Source organism: Myotis yumanensis, unplaced genomic scaffold (assembly GCF_028538775.1).
Source record: "Myotis yumanensis isolate MYYU_CA2020_CCGP unplaced genomic scaffold, mMyoYum1.0.hap1 SCAF_12, whole genome shotgun sequence".
Taxonomy (NCBI): domain Eukaryota; kingdom Metazoa; phylum Chordata; class Mammalia; order Chiroptera; family Vespertilionidae; genus Myotis; species Myotis yumanensis.
Window position 1 is genome coordinate 4,540,332 of NW_027223763.1, and position 24,177 is coordinate 4,564,508.

The following is a 24,177-nucleotide window of genomic DNA, read 5'->3' on the forward strand; positions in this document are numbered from 1 at the left end:
CCGCACAGACCCATTGGATGGATGAGGAATGATAAAGAGAAAGCCCCAGGCCCCAAATGGCATCGCTCGTGCTGAAAAGCCCATGATGCCAAACCTGTATTTAATACCAATCTCAGCGCAGTGTCGGCCTCTCCCAGGACCGTCACCTTGGTGACCAGGCTGGAGTTGGCTGGTCAGCCCCAGGAGAGCCATCGGTCCCGGTCCCGGGGCCCCCTCTACCCTCCTCACCCCCATGGACCGAAGAGGCAGGTCTGCCCGACAAAAGCCTTCCCCCAAAGAAGGGATGTCCCGCCTCAAAGCCATCCTTTCATTTCTTTCACACTTAGCTCCCTTGCCCGCCCCCGCCCCCTTCCTCATATGAACACCCTGGATTTTGTACAGCCCCTTCCCCCTGCTCCGCGGGAGGCTGCCCGATTCAGGAGTCCCTCCATAAAGCCAACTTGATCTCCAAGCTAATTCGGTTGCTTTTCTTTTCTTTCTTTCTTTCCTTCTTTTTTTTTTTTTTTTTTAACAGGAAACAGATTTGAAAGTGGGTGAGGATTTGGCAGGGGGCGTGGACACCCCCCAGGCTCCCGGCTCTCCCCGAACCTGGGTCAGAAGTTCTGCCCCTGGGAGGGCGGTGCTGCCTGCCGACTGGTCCCCTCGCCCTGCCCGCCTCCTCCCTGCTCCGGACGCCGCAGCACCCGCAGCCGCCCGCGCCTCCCTCCGCAGAGCCGAGCGCCCGCCGCGATGCCTGCCCCGGCCCTGGCGCTGAGCGGCCAGGTGCTGCCCGCCTTCCTGCTCTGCAGCACCCTGCTGGTCATCAAGATGTACGTGGTGGCCGTCATCACCGGCCAAGTGAGGCTGCGGAAGAAGGTACGTGCCCCCCCGCCCCCCCCCCCGCCCCCTGCCCGGGACCCCGCCGGCCGCGCTGCTTCCCCTCCCGGGCCAGGAGTGGGTGCGCGCGGAGCCGGCCGGCCGGTGCCTGTCCCCGGGAGGGCTCCTCGGTGGCCCCGGTTTGAGCAGGGCCGCACCTTCCTGGCGTCTGTTTTCAGGGTTACTCACTCGCTGGGCCACCAGGTGAGTTCCAGGCACGATGAGACTTGAGGCGCCGGGAGAGCACGGGGCTGTCAGGACGCCGGCCCGGGCCCGGGGGGAGGGAGACCGCGCCCGTGCTCCCCCGACCTGGCGGCTCCCCGGGCAGATCTGAGATTGGAGTGGGGTGGGGTGGGGTGGGGTGGGAGCCGGCGAAATAGGACCCGGGAGCTTTCCGTGGAAATTCCCAGCTCGCCGGCCAGGTCGCTTACAAACCGCCACGGGGACTGCGGCCAGGCGGGCGCTCAGCTGAGCTCCCTCGGAGTTTTCGGGAGGAATTCTTCCTCCTGTCCTGTCCCGTCCTGTCCTGAGCCAGACAGGAAAGCAGCGTCGCTCTGGTCCGCCGGGCGAGCGGGTCGCTGCTCACACTGGACTGCCGCCACCCGCCAGCCGCCTGGTTAGACGGAGAGGCTGGGGCACCTGCTGCTCACCCTCCCGGGCGCCTCAGTGGAGGAGTCTTCCTGGGAAGTGGGTCTGCCCCCCACCCCTTCGTCCTCTTACTAGAGCAGCAGTAGAATTTGCAAACAAAAAAAGGGGGGGGGGGTGTTCTATGGAAAGAAACCTCACGGGGTGATCTGATCCTAACTCCCCAGGCATGTAACCTTTTAGTAAAAGATTTCTTTTGCCTCAAACAAGCCCTGTCCACACCTTAGAGATAAACAGTAACCACCTCAGGGGCACATACTCTTGCTAATTTTCCTCTGATCATCCCCACCTGGCTCTCTCCCACCTTCATTTCACCTTCCTTACATTTCTGCTTAATTTCAAATGCATCAAAGAGGCTGCAGAACTGTTACTCTCCCGAGAGCACTGGAGATCGTGTTCCCTGGCAGGTGTCCACAGTTTGGCTCAAATCAACCTACAAAAACTCTCTACAGGTGTGGATGTCCTGTGGCGACACATTAGAGGGAGGAAAGACAGGAGGGGAGGCCAGAGAGGGGGCAGACCTCCAGCCCCAGAGGAGGCAGGGGGGCCAGAGCCTGCAGGCTCCTCCGGCAGCTGAGGGACGGGGAAACCAAGGCTTCCCAGGGCTCCCAGGAGGAGTCGGCCTGTGGACACCCTGACTTCTTGGATTCTCAGACTCAGATCTCCTGTGAACATTCTCAAGGCCAACCTTGTGTCCAACCTTGTCCAACCTCTTTCTTAACTCACACCACCTGGTCCTTCCTGGTTTATCTGACTGTGAACTCGAGAGCAGGGACAGGAGAGCCTTTGCCGTAGTTTATCATCAGCTGCTATCGGCCAGGCAGCTTATAAACAACAGAACTGGAATTCCCACCGTTCTGGAGGCTGGAGGCCCCAGGGCCAGGCGCTGGCAGATCTGAGTCAGGTGAGGGCCTGCTTTCTGGATCCTCGGTGGCCGTCCCCCTCTGTGTCCTCACATGGCAGGAGGGGCCCCGCCTCCAAATACCATCACCTTGGGGGTTACGTTTCCACATTTGAATTTCCAGGGACACAAAGGTTCAGGCCATGGCGACCTTGTTCCCGGGGAGGCCCCAGCACTTAGCACATAGTAGGAGTTCATGGATGCTGGGGAATGGACATGAAGGTGACGGGGCTGCCGAAGGCCCAGGCGACCGGGCCGTCCCTCGAGCGCACAGTAATTCTCAGCTGGTGTATTTCAGGCTTTCGCCAACCCCGAGGATGCCCTGAGGCACGGAGGCCCCCAGTATTGCCGGGATGACCACGACGTGGACCGCTGCCTGAGGCAAGTACTGCTGGGCCTGAGCCCGGCCCTCCTCCATCTCTGCACACGGGGGTAGGGGGGCATTCGGGGGCAGAGGCCCCTGCCTTCCTGACCCCCTAGGCCTGTTCTACTTGTTGATTTGATTTCTCATTGTGGGAAAGTAACACATGTGACGGCTCAGGATCACAAGGTGAGAGGAGGATGTTCTGTGAACAGCCAGTCTCCGGGCCCCGCCCAGTTCTGCTTACGATCGCATGTGCTGAGCTTCGCCCGGCTCACCCCCAAAGGACCGCCCTTTGCCCACTGTCTGTGCAGGGCCTGTTGTCACAACCGCAGCGGTTGTTGCACGTCGGCTGGTCGAGGGCCCGTCCAAATCTGTCATCGCTCTGCTGAGGGGAGGACCCTTAACTTCCTTGCTGGTTCCCTGTGACGGGCATATAGGCTGTTGTCACTCTTTCTCCTGTGAACAGACCCCTCATTTGCCTTTGTACATGTGAGCAAAACTAAGGATGAAATCAAATGGTAAGAAATGCTGCCCGGCCGGCGTGGCTCGTGGCTCGGTGGTTGAGCATCGACGTAGAAACCAGGAGGTCATGGCTCGATTCCAGGTCAGGGCACATGCCCGGGTTGCAGGCTCGGTCCCCAGTAGGGGGTGTGCAGGAGGCAGCCGATCAATGATTCTCTCTCATCACTGATGTTTCTATCTCCCTCTCCCTTCCTCTTTGAAATCAACAAAATATATTACAAATACATATATATAGACAAACACACTGCCAAGCCCTAGGTGAAAATTTATGCCACATCTTGGTTTTATTCTGCAGTTCTTTTATTCCGAGTGAAGTTGAACATCTTTTCTTATGCTTAGTACCCCCAGTCACTCAAAAACAGTTTTTCTTATAAAAATCAGAGCTACTCATTGTCAACAGTGTGGGTAATGTTGACAATGCGAGGGGTGGGGGTGGGGGGGGGGAAACCACCCATGATTCTAATCACTGTTAACATTTTCTTCTATCTCTTCTTTGTCTTCTAGGTCTAAATGTTTTTCATAAAATTAGGCATCGTACACCTAATTGGGGGGGTTCTGCTTCTTTCCAGTGAACATTATTTCATGAGCATTTCCCATGTCAGTAGATATTACTCAGAAATGATTCTTTAAAAAAAATGACTGTAAAAATTCCATCAGAGACTAAGGGTGAAGGGTTAATTTCATGTCACCAGTCTCAACGTTGGACTTCTGGGCAATTTCCTCTCTGCTGTTTGACACGGGGAACTGGAGAGTGAGGGGTGGCTCGCCCAGGGACGGGGGGTGCCAGGAGTTCCTTGGAGAAGTGGGCAGGATGGGGACAAACCCTCGCATAGGGTTTCTGCATCACGGGCAGAAATGGGTGGGATATTGTAGGGTAACAGAGAGTATTTTCTTAACAGAAGATCTGTTTTTTATTTTCTTATGGTTTTCTTGGCCCTTGAAAATAGTATACATACTTGTGGCTTAAAAATGACAGTAATGTGTAATGTAAGAAGTGGGATTCTTTGCTGTTTTGCCTTTTCTAATGCAACTACAGTACGTGGTCCTTCAGATCTGTCCGTCATCCAGTCCACCCTTAATGAGCCTACTATGTGCAGGACACTGGCTGAGACCTAGTTGTGCTTCAGTGAACAGAAGCCTTACCCATCCTCGAACCCGTCCAGGGACCCTTATCCCACCCTCACCCTGGGTTGGTTGACCCCCTGGGCAGGGGAGGACATGAGCAGTCGGGGCAGCAGCTGCCACGGCGGGGTCGCCCGAGCCAGCTCACAGCGGCCACCAGGAGATGTTTGCTTCTCCCAGGGCTCGGCGTTCTCAGTAGCCACGCCTACTTGTGGCGCAGGAGTTTACATCGGCTCCCAAGCGGTTGGTGATGTGCACTGGCCATGACCATGCCGGCGAGAGACCGTTCCACCCGCCCAGTTCCGTTTCTTCTCCTGGTCAAGATTACCCACCATGTGGGTGAGAGTCCGTCCGGCACGTTTTGAGCACCTCTTAGGTCGCGATGGTCTATATCCATTTGGCGAGTATTTATTGGGGACCTGCTGTGCCCGCGCTGGGGTCCTGGTACCCTGGGCCCCTCCTCCAACTCCGCTTCCTCCTTCTCTTCCCTCCACATAAATAACATCACAGAACCCTGAGGGTGCAGAGCTCAGAATCACGCATCCTGTGGTCCCCTACTGGGGAACCGGCTGGAACCAGGTACCAGGAAGGAAGATGCCCCGGAGGTAAAAGCTGGTTAAATATTAGACCGGCCTTTGCGGGCAGGCGCAGTCCCGTCACCCTCCTGCACAACAGGAAGGCCCTCGGGTCCGCTTCTCGGAGGACACAGGTGCCTCGCAGATGAGCGTGTGCTGGGGCCCAGCGTGAGCCAGCCCTGGGCCGTGGGGAGCCAGCCTTCAGGTGCAGCCCCCCTTTCCAGCCAGTCCAGCCCGTCTCCAGCAATGCGCATTTTGGGAAATTCGGAGTGTGTGGGAGGCTGCAGTGGCGGGGTGTCTGAGTGGCCCCAGAGAAGGAAGACAGACGCTTGACCACCTTTGAGCTGTTCTGACTTTGGCGTGTGCAGACCTAATCAGTGAACTGCTTTGCCAGGAGGTTGGGCCCCCAAATCTCACCCGCCGCATTGCTTTCGGGGGTGGTGAGCCGAGGCCCAGGGAGGGCGGGAGCTCCTAGCCTAGCCCCCCCCCCCGCCACCCTCCACGGCACCGGCAAACGTTTATTCATTTGGCCAAGGTGGCTGAGGGCGGTCAGAAGTCCGACGAAACCCAAAGAGGGAGAAATTAGCTTTAACACGTGTGTCGGTGTCCGCGTGTCCCAGACAGCACTGGTGGTGGTGACGATGGCAGAGGAGGCAGCTGACTCAGTGACAAGAGCTTCACAGGCTCCAGCCGCTCGGCCCTGCGGGCACCTTCCAGGAGGGAGCCGCCACCTAGAGAGGAAGAAAGGGTTTGTGAGGCCACGGAGCTCATGGCACCCAGCTGGCACGGCTCTGCTCCTCTAGGCCTTCCCTCCGCACGGAGGTGCTGGACTCGGCCCTACACCCGCCTTTACCCCTAACCAGCCTTTCTGTTGCCTCAAACCTGAATTCATGGAAATCGCCAGCGTGTGTGGAGGGCAGGGCAAGGGGAGGGGGGACCTGCCGTGGCCGCCAGCGTTGCCCTTGGGGGTACCCCGTCTCCCTCTCCCGCCCATCACCGTCACCTGATGCTGTCAGGTGCAGCTGGTGCTGCAGGCTGCTCCCTGCGGGCGGGCGGGCCTGGTGCTGCCGCAGGACCTTCCCTGCAAGTTCAGTCTCGCGGAAACGGGCCTTGGACAGCTTCTACCTTAAAATAGCGGTGGTGCTTGGGATGACAGGTTTTGCCCAAGCGGCTCTGGTACGTGACTCCATCCGTGTCTCGGTTCAGATTCCGGGCTGGGAGGAAGGGAATGGGTTTTCTTGCATCATCCCTAATTTCCCCGTGTCTCCCATCTTTGGCACCACTGTGGTTTGAGACAAACCAGAGGGAGGAGGGAGGAGCGGGCCACCCGATTGCCAAGGGGCCGGGGCCCGAGCCTCAGGCTTTTCTCAGCTCCCAGCCTCCCCTCCTTCCTCACCGGTGGCCTCAGTCTTCCAGGCCCATTGCTGGCGCCAGGAGTGGGGGTGAGCACCCACCACGGCATGGCTTCCGGCCCCCTCTCCCTCTCCTTCCCCCTGCCTCTCCCCGTCCCACGGGGCAGAGCAGGGCCCACGCCTCTGTGACCGGCTCCCTCCCTTATCGTTCCCTCACCTGCTCTGGGGGTTTGGCCAACTCTTCTCTTCACTGCTTTCTACAAAGACTCACTCGTAAACTATAAATAGAGACTTTAAGGGAAAGTGAGTGAATGGGTTTCAGGTGCTAGTGATGGTCCTGTAGCTTTTAGATAAAAATACATGACTAGACAAAAGTATATATTTATCAAGGGGTTCAGAACAGCGTCCCCAGCAAAGAGACCCACTCGTGCGGATGCCCTTCCTTAGAGGATGTGTCCCAGAGCCAGCGAGGCCTGGCACTCGGCCGGCCAGCAGCGGAGCGGCCCTGAGCCTGGCCTGTGGGCTCATCCGAGAGGGCAGGCTCTCGAGAGAGGACGATGCTGCTGGGGAAAGAGGAGGCGGCGGCGGGAGAAGAGCAGACCAAGCGTGAGAGGGACTGACTCCGAACAGAGGCCCCTGCGGGTCTGCAGGCGCCGAGCGGGGCTGGGGGTCAGAGCACTGGGTGGCACTCAGTAGGGTCGCAGGAGCCGGAGCTGACTCAGCGCACGTAGCACATGTGTCAGCAATACTCATGCAGGTGGCATCATCGCGTGGGCAGACAGACCACATGCTGGGACAGACACACTGACGTCATCTAACATGGGTTTTCCCAAGGTGTCCCTCTACCAGCGTCTGGGGGTGTCGCCATCACAGCTCCGGCCCCAGAGGAGGAGTGATTTTAGAGGCACACTCAGCTCCCTGCCTGTAATTCACAAGTAGGGTCAGGGACGGAGCGCCCGGTCCTGGTTCCCTCTCCCGCTCCTCCCTGCGGCCGGGATCCCGCCAGGCCCTCCTCTCTGGCACAGGAGGCGGTCCCCGCCCCGCTGGGGGAGACTGCCAGCTGGAGGCTGCTTCCCTGTGGCTGGTCCCAACTGCAGGTTCCAGGGAAGAGGAGAAGGCGGCCTGACCGCAGAAAGGCCCAGGCCCCGCTGGGCTTACTCGGTGGAGTCCCAGGCCCCTCCCCACTCTCCTGCTCGCTTTCTCCCAGGCACCACACTCCAGCCAGGCGGCTCACCAGTCTGTGCCTTGAGTGTGCTGCTCACTCCCACCTGGGAGCCTCTGCTCTGCCAGACCTGCCCCTGGAGAGTGCTCCCCTGACGGCCCCGGAAGGGTCCTCATCCTTCAGGCATTGGTGCAAACCCCACCTCTCTGACCACACCCGCCCCACAGAGGCCCCTACAGCACTGGGTGGCCCAGAGCGCAGGTCCCCTCCCCGCCCTGGCAGCCCCGTTCCTTTCTGTCAGGCCAGCCCTCCACTAAGGCTCCTAGCGGTGGGAGGATGGGAGGATGGGAGGATGGGAGGGAGGACAGGGTGCTGCTGCCTGGGGGAGGGGCTGGGCGCATGGGATCCGCCTTGGGAGGGGCTTCTGCTCCTGAGTCCCTGCGCCCACATGCAGCCCGCCCTGCCCTGCGGGGGATCAGGTCTGTCCTGCTCCTGGGGGGGGGGGGGGAAGGGGCGCAGGGTAGGAGAGGTCAGGGCCCGTCCTGTGGGAAGAAGGTAGGACCGGGTTCCTGTTATGTGAGCTCCCAGCATGCACTTGGGCTTCAGTCACTTGCTCAGACCCCAGTGCACATGCCTCGGCCTCCCCACCTCCACTAGCAGGAGGTCTGGAGAACGTGAGCCGCGCTCTCTTTCGCGGTCACTTATTTACAACAGGTTATACACAGGCCCGCCCCCACCCACTCACCCACGCGGTTATTTAAACAAAGAGGCGGGCGGCAGGATGGCACGGAGCCGCCAGGGTCGGCAGTGGCTGGCTCCAGCCAGGAGGCTGTGTTGCTGTTATCCCTGCGTGGAGGGGACTTGCTTATGTTTAGGGCGGAGGAGCAGGCGCGGCTCTCGCCCATCCCGCCAGGAGGGCCCAGCGCCCGCACGTGGATGGACAGAGGTCGGCCTCGGAGAAGCCTGGCCTTGGTGGTGCCGGGCACGGGCCTGAGTCAGACCCTGCTCTCCCCCACCCCTCAGAGCCCCAGTTTTCCCGCCTGGGGTCCAAGGCCAGCGGGCAAGATGGGGGAGACTGGCAGGGACTGGGACCTGGGGAGCCCCAGGCCGGGAAAAGAACCCCGCCATGGCTAAGCCTGTTCACGGGGCTGCTTCCTCAGCTGCCAGCTTGGGAGTCGCCGCTCACGTCTGGGGCAGCTCTTGCTCTGGCCTCCAATGGACTTGAGCCTGGCGCCCTGGAGATGACCCTCCGGGGCCCGGGCCTCGCAGGCAGAGCGCCCAGTGTCGGCGCCCGGCTCACCGCACCCCCTTGCCTCCCCAGAGCCCACCGGAACGACATGGAGACCATCTACCCGTTCCTGTTCCTGGGGCTCGTCTACTCCTTCCTGCAGCCCAACCCCTTCGTGGCCCGGGTGCACTTCCTGCTAGTCTTCCTGGGCCGTGTGGTGCACACCGTCGCCTACCTGGGGAAGCTGCGCGCGCCCATCCGCTCCCTGGCCTACACGCTGGCCCAGCTGCCCTGCGCCTCCATGGCCCTGCAGATCGTCTGGGAGGCCGCCCGCCACCTGTGACCGCAGCGGACACCTCCGCGCCAGCCGCTGGCCACCGGCCACTGGGGCCCGGACTTGGGGAACCAGGCGTCCCTTCGAGATGGGGATGGGCCCCGGGCCTGGCTTCCGGCAGCCTGCTGAGCGTGGGCTCCTGGACCAGTGGCCCGTGTGTGTGTGTGTGTGTGTGTGTGTGTGTGTGTCCCCCTTGGATTCCGGGGTGAAGTGGCCAATTGGAACCGTTTGGAGATGGCTGTCAAGACTGATAGACAGTTGCTTAGCCGGCGTGGCTCAGTGATTGAGCACCAGTCTCTGAACCAGGAGGTCACGGTTCGATTCCCGGTCAGGGCACATGCCCGGGTTGCTGGTTCGATCCCCAGTGGGGGGCGTGTAGGAGGCAGCCAATCAATGATTCTCTCTCATCATTGGTTTTCTATCTCTCTCCTTCTCCCTTTCTGCAATCAATAAAAATATATTTTTTAAAAAAAGATTGATAGACAGTCAATCCCTCCATTCAAATACCAGCTCAGAAAACAGCGCGGTCTCTCTCCCTCCCTCAGGCCAGGAGGAGACAGCTCAGGCTCCTAACCCTCAGGCCCTCTGGATGCAGAGCTATGGTAACGCCGACGTCTCAGACCCTCCCCAGAGGTTCTGGTTCGGCCCGTCCAGAGGGTAACCTGTGCACCTGCATTTTTGGGAGCTGCCCCCTGAGCCCCAGCCGTGGTCAGGCTTGGGAACCACGCCCTTTCCCTCCAGAGGCCCAGGGCCAGCCAGGGTGTGGTTGCCATTTCTCTCAAAGTGGGTGCTTGGGGAGGTGTGTATGCGGGTTCTGCTCCTTCATGCCCTGTGCTCCCCACATTCCTTTGCCGGACCCTCCTCTCCTCGGAGCAGGTGCCGGTGGGAGGGGTAAGGCTGTGGCCGCTCCGAAGGGCTGTCAGTCAAGGATGATGGGCTTTGAGTGACCAACCTCTTAAAGGAAATTTCTGGGTCCTTCCGTCTCTGCAAGATTTGAAAATTGCAAATGTGCGCCCCCGCCCAGGGGAATTATGGGTCTCTCCCAGGCTCTTGTCCTGGGACATGGGTGGCCCTGTTCTAACCACTGCGCCCCACGGCCTCACTTCCCCTAACCCCGTCCCAGCCCTGCCCTTGACGCCAGCACCTGGGAAGCCTCTCTCTGCCCCTGGGCATGTCCGCCTCCCACTACTCTGCAGCCTCTGAACTTCGCCCGGGGGGCTGATGGAGTCGGGGTGCCTCCTGGGGGCACACTGGAGGTTCAGGGGGCTCCAGGCCTCACTGGAAATCCTCCTTAGCCCCTACCTCGCCGTGCTGGGAGCAGAGCTGGGAGCGGGTAACACTGCCCCCTGGTGGTGACATGAGCCTCCACGCGGGCCCACAGTTGCACATTTGGAAACGAAGGGCAGGATCATGTATTGAGTGCCTGCTGTTTGCTCTGACTGCCCACCCGGGGACTGGAGGGCCCGGGAGAGGCAGGGAGGGGCAGGTGGCAGGAGCTGAGTGATTTTTCCCTGTCACGTTCGGGGCAGACGCCGCCCTGAGGATGGGACAGGGCTGGCAGTGGCCTCTGGGAAGCAGCTGTGCCTGCGTCTCCACACGGGACCCAGGAGACAGCCTGTCTCCCGGCAGCAGAGTGAGCACAGCAGGTGAGACACCTCAGGTAGGGACACTCGTTCACCCTCCAAGGCCCTGATCCCCTAGGAGCCAGGTGCTCTTCCAAGACACCTGAGAGGGACCCTGAGGTCATGTCTGCTGACCTTGGGCACCAGTGAGTTCTGGCTTCATCCCGTCATCTGCATCACACGCTCCACCCAGATGTGAGCCGACCCTCTGGGGCGGCCTCCTCCCTCCCGACCAGAGTCAGAGGTGGTACGAGGTGGAGGGAGGATGCTGGGCAGCAGCCTGGGGGCCGCCGAGCTGCAGCCCTGAGCTGAAGACAAGGACTTTGGGGCTGAGCCCAGGCCTGGGAGGCGGGCGCTGCCCCGACGGGGCCTGATGTCTGGGCGCAGCTTCTCCTGGGCTGAGACCCGCAGTCGTAGGTCCCTGAGAAAAATCACTGTTCACATTAGGGCCTATAGCTTTCCAGATTCTTCCACTATGCATAGTATATACACACACACACACACACACACACACACACATGTTATATGCATTGTGCATGCTATATTTACATATGTGCATATCATGCAATGTGCATACTATATTTATATGTATGCATAAGACGTAGATACTTATACTGTTTATACGATAGACATGTATGCATTGGCATGTCTGTGTATCTCCTACAGAGAGGCTGAGGGAGGTCACGTCGGCCCATGCTGCTCCCTGGGGGGCCTGCCCCATGGCCACCTGGGCCACAAAGGTTGCTCCTCTTGGTCGCTGTGCCAACCAAGACTTTGAGTAGCTTCACTTTTTAAAGTCTGATTATGAAAGTAATAGTTTTCCCTTCCATGTTCCAGTATAAAGTTGTAACATTGCCTTGGTCTTTTCAACGGCCCACATCTCCCCAACCTCCGCTGTGTCTGCCGACCGGCCAGAACTTAACCGGGTTTTTAAGAGGTTGGCACTATGGCGTAACCCTCCTTGGAATGCATCTTCGCTGGCGGGGAGGAGGGTGAGCGGGAGGATGCTGCTGCAGGGACAGCGGCGGGAGGGACAGCGAAGAATCCGGGGTAGGGGACAGGGGGGTTAAGGATGGGCAGGGAGAGAGGGTGGAGCCTCGCACACCTGGGCTGGTGATGGAACTCTCCTGGGAGGGCCCTGGGAGCCAGAGGAGACTTTAGACAGAGGAGGGACATGATCAAGGCTGGGTTTTAGGGCAGGTAATCTGTTGGCTTGTGCAGAAAGGCCCGGAAGGAGTAAAGACAGAGGCTGTGACTATGGTCTGGCAGATAATTGGAGCAGAGGCTTCACCGCCTCTGTAGAGGGTCTGGGGTTCATGGGCGGAACAGGGCCAAGCCCACGGTGGGACCCCCAAGCTCCACGCCCACTGGTGTTCGTTTTCTGTGCCGTGTCACAAGTGGCCACAAACACAGTGGCTTAAAGCAACGCCGTTTATGACCTTACGTTTTCTGTAGGTCCTCTGCTCGGGGTCTCGCAAGGCTGAGGTCTCCGTGGAGCTCAGCGTCCCCTTCCAAGCCCATTCAGATTGTGGGCAGGATTCGGGTCCTTGTGGTGTAAGACTGAGGGCTCAGCAGGCAGCGGCCACCCGCCCACAGCGGGCAGCCCACAGCACGGCTGTTTGCCCTTCAGGACCAGCAGGAGAGCACCCCTCTGCTTTGCGTCTCTTCTTCCAGGAAACACCTGGCCCTTCTGTTAAGGTCTCACCTGGTTAGTCAGGTCCACCAGCATAGCCGCCCTTTTGATTAAGTCGAAGTCAACTGATTAGGGACCTTAATGACATCGCTCAGTCCCTTCATCTTTACCACATTCTGTTGAGCCCCTGAGTCACAGGTGCCAGGGACCCTGGGCAGGGAAAGTTCGAGGTTCCCCCAGGACAGCGAGTTTCTTGACTTCCTCAGACTCCACCCTTGAGTGTGCTCTCCCTCCATAAACACCAAGGGCCCCGTTTATGGAGGGGGACGTGCCAGCAGCCCTGGGCGGTGGCTTAGGTGATTGTCCCCATTTGCCGAGCAGGAGACCCGGTCCAGAGAAGCCCCCGGCCCTGAGGGAAACGCTGGTCTTCATTTCTCAGGCTGTGGGTTTCCCAAGAGCCAGGCTGCCTTTCTTTCCATTTCTCTCTCTCAAGTTCCTTTATTTCGAGCAAAAAGTAGAAGCAGATACACACAGCGCCCTCTCCCACACTCCCAGACAAAGGGCAGCAGAGGGAGGCTTCCGGGTCCTCCCAGTCCTAGACCGGCCTTGGGTGCCTTCTCCTCATGGAAAATGATACCCCGGGCCTGGTGCCCGGGTGCTCCCACACAGCCCGTAATGAGGCTGCAATGCGACAGCGATGTTTGCATATATTTTCTCTTGCAGGGAGGGCCCCTGGCCCTTTCCCTCAGCGCCCCGAGCAACATGTGTAAACAATTAAGCGGGTTTGTTTTTTCTAGAGCGCTTGGGAGGAAATGACATTGCCATCCTAGCGCCCCACGGCAGGGCAGCACCTCTGTGGGAACCCGGCCCCCGGCTCTTTCCGAAGCTGGCATTCTCGGGACCTGCCTTCCAGGCCTCAGCCGGAGCCCCCGCCCAGTGGGACCCATCCCTGCAGCAGGCAGCCCCCACCTGGCCGTGCTTCATGGCACCCTCCCTTTGGGCCCCACGTAGAAAGACGGGGTGTGCCGCCCTCTGAGCCCCGAGTCTCTCCTTCCTCTGGCAGCGCCTGGGTGGGCCTGTCCACTCGTGCTCCCGGTTCAGTGCTCAGACACGCTCCCTAGCTGGCCCCGTGTGCCAGCCCTTCGCTGTGCAAACCACCTGGGAGGGGGTCGGTGAGTTCCTTGTGAGGGAGGACCCTGCTCAGACCAGGATGGCCTCAGGTCTTGTCTGGGTGGGAGGGCAGGCCAGCATCTTCCAGAGACTTCTACCGGGCAGGTCTCATCTCCAAGGTGACTTCCTCCCATGTGCCGAAGCCAGACCCTGGCCCTCTGGCCTCCGCCTGCTCCGTAAGCCCATCATCTAGGCATCAGCACGTGTCCCCCGTGTGTCCAGGACGCCACCCAGACCTGCCTATTCTGCCCCCACCTGGTTCCGGCTGCTGCCCCTCCTGCCTGGACATCTGCCCCGGCCTCCGCACACACAGCCTCCTCTCCAAACAACCCCCTCCATGGCGCCCCAAGGCCAAGGTGACACCCAGACTTTTAGATCCGCCCACACAAGCCCCACTAAGGCACCTCCTGCCTCACACCAGGAGACCCAGCCCGGCATCCGGCCCGAAGAGGCAGCGTCTGGCTTGCCCAGGGCCTTCACGTTCGTGTCTCCTTAGCCAGAAACACTGTTCTTCCTCTTCTCTGTTTAATGAACTCCTCAACCTTCACCTGGACACCTCCTCCGGGAAGCCTGCCCGGATGCCTTAGCCAGTGGTTCTAAACCTTCCTAATGCCGCGACCCTTTAATACAGTTCCTCATGTTGTGATGACCCCCAACCATAAAATTATTTTCGTTGCTACTTCATAACTGTAATGTTGCTACTGTTATGAATCGTCATGTAAATATCTGATATGCAGGATGTATTTTCATTGTTCACGACCCACAGGTTGAGAACCGCTGCGAGAAGTTCGGGGCCCCCTGTGCTAGGTGTGGCCCCTGCCGCCAGGGACCCTCTGTCAGATCTCTGCTCTCTCCTGGGGCCTGGGGTAGGGCCTGCACACAGCAGGGGCTTCATAACGTTTGTTCAGTGATAAATGGCAAACGCAGGCCCAGAGGGCACTTACCTGAGGCAGAGGCCACACTGAGGGAGAAAGCGCAGCTCTGACGGCGGCGCCGCCCGGCCAGGCCCAGGTCTCCCCCGGCTCTGGCCCGACCCCAGCCCCCTGACCCCACGGGTGCCCCACGCTCCCTGCCCACCTGAGTCCCAACCACCCAGCCACAGGACGTCAAACAGCGAATGTCCCCACGTGTCCGCACATCGGAAGGGGCCGAGCTCCGCCACCAGGCCTGTTTTCCTGGCGGATTCATGGGGGACTACAAGGAACCTTCAGGGAGGAGGGAGAGGGGTCCCCACCTCGCTCATGGCTATCGTCACCATTCCTTCCAGAGCAGGAAGGGGACCTTCCCTCACGTAGGCGCGTCCTGTGGCTCTGACCTGTCTGAGGTCATCCAGATGCGGCCTGTGGGTGGGAACGGTGGCCCCTGGGGGACCCTCCGAGGCGGTGTGGCTGGCAGATGGGATATCGACCCATCGGGGCGTGACCACGATGTCACTGTGAGGGCACCCACCCGGCGGGGCTGATCACTCTGCACCCTGTGGGGTCAGGGCGTGCTGTCCTTCCTGGGGCCGGCGAGGTTACAGAACCGACCTTGACCTTCCCTGCTGGGTGCGCCCCTCCGAAGGGGAGGCGTGGGGCCCGGAGGGGGGGGCCGCTTCAGACACCCCCTCACCCCCCAGCTTTCTGTGGCTCCTCTTCATGGTGTCATTGCTGGTGGCACGTGTGTCCTCTGTCACCCCAGTTACCATCTGCAGAAGGGTGGGTTCGGGGCCTGGGGAGAAGGCCTTCTGGTGGCCTTGGCTGTCAGGACCCCTCCTCTGTCCTGTGGGCCCTGGGACCTCCACGCTGCACCCCACCATTTGTCCAGGCCCCTCCCCAGTCCAATGCTCGGGGCCCCACGCTTTTAGTCTGCCCGAGAGCAAGGAAGTCCATGTCAGCATCTGTCCCATCCACCCTGCCCCCAGCCCCAGGGCAGAGGGGCCGCTCCGACCAGAGAGGGGAGGGGTCCTGCTCACAGCCGCACAAACCCCGGGGTGTCCGTGGGGTGCGGGGCGGGTCTGGCCCTGCTATCCCACGCCCCACCCCTGGGCTCTGCAGGCGAAGGAGACTTCGTCCAGGAGCGGCAGACAGGGCAGGGCCCCGCAGGCTGGCCCCCTTTTGTTTGCTGCCCGTATCTGCCCTCCCGCAACCTTTTGGGGCTTAAACAATTTTTATTTCTTAAAGACAAAGCTATTTGGTTTTAATACACAAAGTAAGTGAGGTCCTTGGTGAGCTCCTGTTCACCTTCCGGCCCAACCCCTGCCAGGGTCACAGCCGAAGTCTCCGGCGGCCGTGGACGAGGGGCGGCGCGGGCTCCGGCGTTTGGCCCGGGGTCCGGGCTGGAGGGAAGGGCCAGGAGAGCCCGCCCGGCCAGGCCGGGGATGGGACAGGAGGTCACTCTCCTGCATCTGCCCGCTCCTCGGCTGTCGACCAGGAGGCAGCGGTCCGGGGGGCAGGGCTCAGTTCACGGTGGGCACCTGGCTGTGGTGCAGGCTGAACTCCTTGGCCTTGAGGCGGAGGCTGGCGATGCTGTTGGCCATGTTGACCCCCGGGGCAGCGGGGCTCGAGCCCCCGGGGCTGTAGGGCGGCACTGTGCTGGGGGCGACAGGAGACACAGGATGTATGCGGTGTGGCTGTCAGCCCTGGCCCCAGCCCTGGCCCTCCTGCCTCCCCTCCTAGCTCTCCTGGGAAGCCCTCCCCTAGGGGTGGGGTGACGGGCGGCAGAAGCGCCCACGGCCAGCCCTGGGGCACGGAGCCTCCGTGGGGATTTGTGGGAATTTCTCGCTAGACCAGGAGTTTCCTGAGAGCAGGGCCCGGGTCCCGTCCATCCTGGCGCGTGCACGGGGCCTGGTGTGTGCACGGGGCCGGGTGCGTGCACGGGGCCCGGTGTGTGCACGGGGCCTGGCGCGTGCACGGGGCCCGGTGTGTGCACGGGGCCCGGCGCGTGCACGGGGCCGGGTGTGTGCACGGGGCCCGGTGTGTGCACAGGGCCCGGTGTGTGCACGGGGCCTGGCGCGTGCACGGGGCTGGGTGTGTGCACGGGGCCGGGTGTGTGCACGGGGCCCGGTGTGTGCACGGGGCCGGGTGTGTGCACAGGGCCCGGTGTGTGCACGGGGCCGGGTGTGTGCACGGGGCCTGTGCGCAGAGGACAGGGGTGAGTGAGCACACGCCTGGGTTTAGGAGGCCTCTCAGGGAGTAAGGACGGGCAGGGAGGCAGCCGGGAGACAGGCCCGGCATCGCTAGGACCTCACTATGCACCACCAGGACTGCGATGCCACAGGCTGACCTGCTGGGTCTCACCTTCAACAAGACCAAGGCTCCGGCAGAGCTGCTCACAGACTAAGGGGCGGATGGCGCCCCCTGGAGTTGTGGGGAACACACCCAGCTCCCCAGCCCCCCTCCCTCTTCCGTCTCACTCTGCCACCTCAGAGCCTTTTTCTAGCTGTGCCCAGGGGAGAACTGCCCCAGAACTTGGCCCTGGACCCCAGCCAGGCCCCCAGGACAGGGAGGCCATTGTCCCAGCCCTCCAGCCTCCATTTCTGGCCAGGAGGGTGGGCACAGGGTGCGGGGCTCTCACGCCTCGAAATCCCGCCGGGTTCCAGCTGCCTGAGAGCGGCACGGGTTCTTCCTTCCCCTCCAGACAGGCCTCGTCGTCTCTCCCTTCTGCACATCCGTGTGCACATGTGTGCACGTGCACATGCACACTCCTGTGCACTCCCAGGCACATGGGTGCACTCACAGCCATGCACACACACTGATGTGGAAACACACACACTCATGTGCATACAGGCTCACACTCATGCAACACACGCATACTCCTACAACACCCACGCGTGCACACTCGAGAGCACACGTCACACACTTGCCCACCGACCACTTGGTGTTTCCCCGGTGCCAGGGGATGCTGGAAGGAGCCTGGGCCCTACCACACCCTGGGGACCCCTGGCCACGCCCCTCCTGGCTGGAAGGGGGCTGCCCTCACCTGTAGGGGGAGGAGGCTGTCCAGGAGAGATAGTCTGGGTTCAGGGCGGTGGGCCGGGGAGCCACGGGCTGCTCGATGGCGGCCTCCTGGCTGTAGGACTTGAGCAGCGAGGCGGAGCGGTTGGCCAGCATGGCCCGCTCATTCCGGCGGAACTTGGCCCGGCGGTTCTGAAACCAGACCTGGGGGTAGGAGAGAGAGGGGAGCAGGGTGCGGCGGCTGTGAAGGGGACCAGGTCCTTTTGGATCCAGCGTGGGCCTGCTCTGCTACCAACCCTGGACTGGCAGCTTCCCCTCTCCGAGCCTCAGTTTTCTCATCTGTAAAGTGGGGGTGCTGGTGATACCTCCTGCTGGCTCAGTGTGTGTTGGAGAATGGGCAGGTGGATGAATGAAGGATGAATAAATGGCACTTGGCTGTTGTGAAGTTATCACGAGAGGTGCAGGCTGAGCGCTCAGCTCCGAGCCGGCACAGAGTGAACACTTAACACGTTAAAACGACTTTATCAAACCCCTTTGTGGCAGGCACTGCTCGAAGCACTTTACAAATGTAGTAACTCCCTTTTTAAAAAATTTTAAAATGTAGTAACCCCTTTAATTCTCAGGAGAACCCTATAAAATACACCCACACGATCCTCGTTTTACAGGGAGGCACCGAAGGCACAGAGAGGTTGAGCAACTTGCTCTAGGTCACACAGCTAGTGAGTGGCAGGGCTCGGATTTGAACCTCAGCCCTCCTGGCCTCAGATGTTTCTGCTCTTAAACATCTCACCTCGGCAGCTCCCTACCCGAGTGAATGGGGGCTGGGCGGCCCCAGGGATGGCCGGGGATGGCGGCGCTCACCTGGACGCGCGCCTCGCTGAGGTTGACGCGCCTGGCCAGCTCCTCGCGCACGAAGGCGTCAGGGTAGTGCGTGCGCTCGAACACGCGCTCCAGCGCCTGCAGCTGGCTGCTGTTGAACGTGGTGCGGTTCCGGCGCTGCTTCTTCTTCCGCTTGGGGGCGCCGCCGCGCCCGGGGCTGGGACACTCACCTGCGGGGAGGACAGGGCAGCAAGGCAGCAGGTCAGCAGGGCAGAGGACAGCGCGGTGGGTGCCCGGAGCCCCCCAGACCGGCCAGGCCGCCCCTGCACCGTGAAGCTTGGACAATCACTCGGCACCTGCTCAGCAATTTGCATTGAGTTGTTTTTTAAAAATATATATATATTGTTATTGATGTCAGAGAGGAAAGGAGAGGGAGAGAGAGATTGTAGCATCCATGATGAGAGAGAATCATTGATCGGCTGCCTCCTGCACGCCCTACCCTGGGGATCAAGCACACAACCGCGGCATGTGCCCTGATCCGGAATCGAACCATGACCTCCTGGTTCATAGGTCCATAGGTCCATGCTCAACCACTGAGCCACACCAGCCAGGCTTTTTTTGTTTTTGTTTTTTAAATATATTTTTACACTCCCTAGCTGGTTTGGCTCAGTGGGTAGAGCACCAGCCTGAAGGGTTCCCTGGGTTGTAGGCTTGATCCCCAGTGGGGGACATGCAGGAGGCAGCCGATCAATGATTCTCTCTCATCATTGATGTTTCTATCTCTCTCTCTCCTCTCCTTTCCTCTCTGAAATAATATATATATATATTTACTTACTTCAGAGAGGAAGGGAGAAGGAGTGAGATAGAAACTGAGATGCTCTATCCCAGCGGTTCCCAACCTGTGGGTCACGACCCCTTTGGTGGTCGAACGACCCTTTCACAGGGGTGGCCTAAGACCATCGGAAAACACATATATAATTACATATTGTTTTTGTGATTAATCACTGTGCTTTAATTATGTTCCATTTGTAACCATGAAATTGGGGGTCACCACAACACGAGGAACTGTATTAAAGGGTCGCAGCATGAGGAAGGTTGAGAACCACTGCTCTAGAACATTCCAGGCCCTGCAATGGACACCACTCCATCCCCGTTTTCAAACAAGCTCCGAGGTTCGCCGGGTTTGCTGGCTGGTTCAAGCTGAGGCTGACTTGTGCCGTGAGACTGTAGTGACTGTGGGGGGGGGGTCTGGGGGTGTCAGGCAGAAACCGGCCCACAGCTGGGTCTGGGCCGGTGGTTCTCAGCCGAGGGCGGTTTGGCCTCCGGGGGCACCTGGCAGCGTCCGGAGACATTTGACGGTCAGGCCCGGGGTGGACCGGACACGGGCTGGGACGCCGCTACATCCCCGTCCGCACCCGGGACACGGGCCCCACACGGCAGCGTCAGCCGGTCACTGTCCGCAGGGCTGAGCGAAGCCTCGGCAGGAGTTTGGTTCAGAGCCGCCTCCCCTCCCGGACTGGCTCAGGCTTCACTCCTCACCCCTTTCCTCCAAGAAAAGGCGCGGATGGATGGATGGACGGACGGGAACGTCCCTCCCCCCGCCCCAGCCCCTCCAGCGGGAAGAAACCTTAAACCGAAACGACAAGGGCCCATGTGCTGAAAACTGGGTGATGATCAATAGGCCACGCGGGACGGAAGCTTCTGGAACACCAGCCGTTGCAGAGTCCACGTCCGCCCCCCTTCAGGCTTGGGCACACGCCCAACGCAGGAGGCATTTCAGCCAAAAAAGGAGACTTTTTTCGGGAAGTTTCAGAGCAATTCAAGACGAGGGTGTGTAAATGAAAACCATTTTGTAGCGCCCGCCCCGCCAAGTGGGCGCCGGAAGAAGCAAACCCCCTCTTTCACCAAACTGTGCGGTGACGTGGAGCGGAAACTGTCACCCCAAGGCATGTACTGCCCCCCCTCCCCGCCCCAGACGCGCCCCCAGGGCCAGCTGGCCTCCACGGCGGTGGACCGCCCTCCCCCCCCCCCACCCCCCGTTCCTGCTGAGGCAGCTTGGATGGGATGCGCCCCCAAACAATTGGTTTGGGCAGGATCCACCCACTGAATCCCCCCAACCACCCACTTCACATGCGGGGAAACTGAGGCTGAGGGCGTGCCCAAGGCCATGCGGCTGGGGTAGGAATTCTTGTCTGCTGGAAGGCTCAGCTCACCCGCCTCGCTCCTAAGGAAGGTGACCTGTGGGCCGGGGAGGGTCTCCAGGTTCACGCATCCGGCTGGTGCGCAAGCACCCGAGTCCCCATCCCAGCCCATGGGAAGGGCGCACTGGGCACTTTAAAAAAAAAATAGCATATTATTTTGCTTTTTAAAATTGTGATTGATTGATTTTGGAGAGAGTGGAAGGGGTGGGGAGAGAAAGAGAAAGAGGAACATGGGTTTTGTTGTTCTACTTGCTTATGCCTTCATTGGCTGGTTTCTGACCGGGGCTTGAACCTACCATGTGGGTGTATCCGGACGAAGCTCTAACCAGCTGAGCTGCCGGCCAGGGCGGGGCCCTTTGTCCTAAAGGAAGACCTCACCGCCGGGCCCGAGGTCACACCAGGTCCCCGTCAGGAGCTGAGTTTAACTCAGTGTCCAGAGCATAGCAAGTGCCCAGGACATGCTCGCTGCCCTTCGCACCACACGTCCGTGTGCCAGCCGCGTGGGGCGTGGAGGCAAGGCCCCCCTGCGTCGCCCGAGCCCACTGTGGAAAGGAGGTGTGAGTCCCCGCGGCGGGCGGAGGAGAGGCAGGCCAGGCTGAGGACGGTCCAGCAGCGTCTCGGAGGCGACCCGGGACTCGAACCCAGAGCTCTGGACTCAGCCAGGGCTCCCGGGCGGCCTCTGCTTCCCAGCGATCAGCTCCTGAGAAATGCACGGTGGTGGGCTCAGAGCATTTGGGAAATAAACAAATACTCTCTGAGCCTCGGGCTAGCGAGCACCCAGGCCTGCTCGGGCCAAGCCGGGCTGTGCCCAAAGTTCCCTTGCGCTCAATAAAAGTTCTGCTTTTTTCTGGGATTAAAAACGAAGCCCGAAACCGCGTCCCTTTCCCCGGGCGGGCGGTTCAGATGCTGGCGTGAGCGGCGGGGTCGGGGCGGAGAGAAACTTCTCTCGCCCTTAAAGCCCCGATGACTCTGGCCGATTATGTTACAACGGAAAAAAGTGACTGGGGCGCAGCACTACGCCATCACATTATTTCACACATACCAGCTATTTGGCTGACTGCGGGCCAGAGACATTTAAAATCTCTGCTCTCGGCCAGATGATCAAGTGTTCCTGGCTCCTCTCCCCCGCACCCATGGTTTTCCTTATTCCGTGTAATTTAAGGGCCTAAATAGTCTGGAGGGAATTAACGGCAAATTCTTCCCAAGACAAATAAACCCGCCTCTCGGCGCGGCCTTTCTCAAGCTGCCGAGGGACCCTCTCTATTTGTTTTTGCTTCAAATAGTCAGTTTGCGCCTGACCCCCGGGCCAGCGCGAGCTCCAACCCAAATAAATAACTTTTATTAATTAGCATTTATTCTGACCAAATCGGTCGCCTCCCCTCCCCCCAGTGCGATCGCTGCCAACATGCTCACAAAAATAAACAGTGGGTCCCCCGGACCTTGATGTGGATTTAACACATTAACACCGGCGGGGGGAGGGGGGGCGCAGGGGCTTCGGGGCTGCGGAACGTGCAGGCAGGAAGGTCTGAGGAAGGAAGCGGAGGGGGGCCAGGGAGCCAGCAAGGGCTTCGCCCTCTCCCCCTACTCCCCAGGGCTCCTGGGAGCGGTTTGGGTTCCTCTGAAGGCCCCGGGGAGCAGGGCTCAGACAGGAATTCTCAAACCGCATCCTCAACTGCTGCCCGAGCATCTCTGAGGACCCAAGTGCTACTCGGGGAGACGTGAGGGGGCCCCCCACCTCCCCTCACAGTGGCTAGGGGAGCGGGAGGGCCTGGGTTAGGCAGAGTGGCGGTGGGAGGACCCTTTAACCCCGCCCAGCCTCAGGAATCTCATTAGAAAAAGACAGTAACATTTGGCCCTCATGGGGGACTCTTAGCCCCATTTCACAGATGAGGAAACTGAGGCATGGAGGCGAAGCCACATGGCCAGTAAAGGCCGAGCTGGGATGTGAATCCGCAGAGCAGCACAGCTCCCAGGTCTTACCAACTGTGGCGCGGGCAGCCGGCCCAAGCCCACCCCACCTGGTCCTCGTGCATGAACTTCCGGGCACCTCTGCAGGGTCTTGGGGTGTAGGGAACAACCGAGAGGAGGGCTGTGACGGCCACAGAGCGCTTCTGGAGCTGGGTATGCGCCGGGGTTCCCAGGCATGCAGGCCAGGGGGGCTCCCAGGAGGGGGAGGCATGAGGGCTGCCCACCCTGTGAGACCTACGAGGGCAGGACCAAGGGCAGGCCTGCAACGGAGTCGGGTCAGCATTTTGAAAGAAGGAAGGAGGAGGGAGGAGAAGAAACGGGGTCCCTAGAGGCCTCTAGAGCAGGGAGCCTGGGCTCTGGGCTTCCCAGGCGGCCAGCCCACCCTGCCAGAATCCCACGCAAGGGGCTCAAGAGCTGGTTTCATCTCAGGCCAAGCTGACCTCAGGCCCGGACACTCGGGGACCAGGGACCAGGCGCAGAGGAGGGCTGGCTCCATGCCTCTGCTGAGCTCGTACAGGCAGACTTCCCAGCCTCACCTCCCAGGAGGCCCCACAGCCTCAGAGGAGCAGGCAGCGCCGCCGTCTCCGCCTTACAGAGGCCGGAGGGAGGCTCAGAGAGGGGCCAGGAACTACCCAGCCTCACACAGTGACTGAGAGCCTTTGCCAGCAAACCCTAGGCCAGCCGTGGGCAAACTACGGCCCAAGGGCCGGATACGGCCCGTTTGAAATGAATAAAACTGAAAAAAAAAAAGACCGTACCCTTTTATGTAATGATGTTTACTTTGAATTTATATTAGTTCACACAAACACTCCATCCATGCTTTTGTTCCGGCCCTCCGGTCCAGTTGAAGAACCCACTGTGGCCCTCGAGTCAAAAAGTTTGCCCACCCCTGCCCTAGGCCCTCTCTTTCCTCGACACCCCCCCTGGTAGCCACCTGCCAGGGGTAAGGAGGGAGGAGGTACCCTGGCCCCAGCCCAGCTCTGGGAAAATCCTTGGTGATCAGAGCCCTTCTCTTGAGGGCTTTTCTGGCTTTACCCACTGGAGGGTGCCACCCAGGTCACCCTGGGTGCGGGCTTTGGGCCATCTCAGGGCTGCTGTCAGGGTCCACACCCTCTCTGAAATCCGTGCTCAAACCTCTCTGGGGCTTGCAACTTCTCTCCCTTACCTTCAGGTCTCAGCTGATACATCGCTTCCTCCAGGAAGCCTTCTCAGATTACACACACACACACACACGCACACACACGCACACACGCTGTCGTTGTAGGGTAAGTGTGGGGTCCTTTGTCAGGCAGGACCTGGAACTTACTGTTCTTTTTCTCTCTGGGGCCCATCGCAGAGCCCGGCCCAAGGTCAACTCTTCACGAATATTTTTCGAGCGTTAGTGAATGAACGAACAAATGAGTGAACAAACAAGGAGGCACTGGCAGGGTGTGGAGAAACTGCAGACCTGCCCTGTGTCCTGGGCTGTCTCCGGGGTCCAGGTCCTCCTGACAGAGCCATAAAGGCAGCCAGTGCCATCACGTGAGATCGTGACCACGGGGCAGGAGGAAGGGGTGTGGGAGAGTCAGCCACTGCAGCCACTGTCCCCCCTCCTTCCAAGGATGTGGCACCTCATTAATTTAGAACAAAACCCAAGGTGCTGACGCGCTTTTATAGCTACCAGTCTGGAGAAGGAGGGACGATGCAGGGGGGCCCGAGGAGTCAGCGGGGTTCCAGGGGCCCCATCCATGCTCCGTGGCCTCCCAGGCCGCTGTGAGCCACCCCGGCCT

At 60.3% G+C, this 24,177-nt stretch overlaps 2 protein-coding genes across 2 annotated transcripts in view; one reads left to right on the plus strand and one right to left on the minus strand.

Moving 5' to 3' along the window:
- The first annotated feature begins 465 nt into the window (after window positions 1-465).
- PTGES (prostaglandin E synthase) lies at window positions 466-9,533 on the plus strand. The gene is made up of 3 exons (XM_070430015.1): window positions 466-855; window positions 2,700-2,782; window positions 8,820-9,533. Exons 1-3 carry the CDS (start codon window positions 730-732, stop codon window positions 9,067-9,069), a joined length of 459 nt encoding a protein of 152 aa, XP_070286116.1. The 5' UTR covers window positions 466-729; the 3' UTR covers window positions 9,070-9,533.
- A 6,094-nt stretch (window positions 9,534-15,627) lies between these two features.
- Window positions 15,628-24,177, minus strand: part of PRRX2 (paired related homeobox 2) — a 34,689-nt gene continuing 26,139 nt past the window's right edge. Inside the window, exons 2-4 of the mRNA XM_070430016.1 lie at window positions 18,282-18,469; window positions 17,446-17,624; window positions 15,628-16,058 (exon numbers count right to left, since the gene is read on the minus strand). Coding sequence (XP_070286117.1) covers window positions 15,923-16,058; window positions 17,446-17,624; window positions 18,282-18,469 — 503 coding nt within the window. The 3' untranslated portion in view covers window positions 15,628-15,922. The remainder of the gene's footprint in view (window positions 16,059-17,445; window positions 17,625-18,281; window positions 18,470-24,177) is intronic.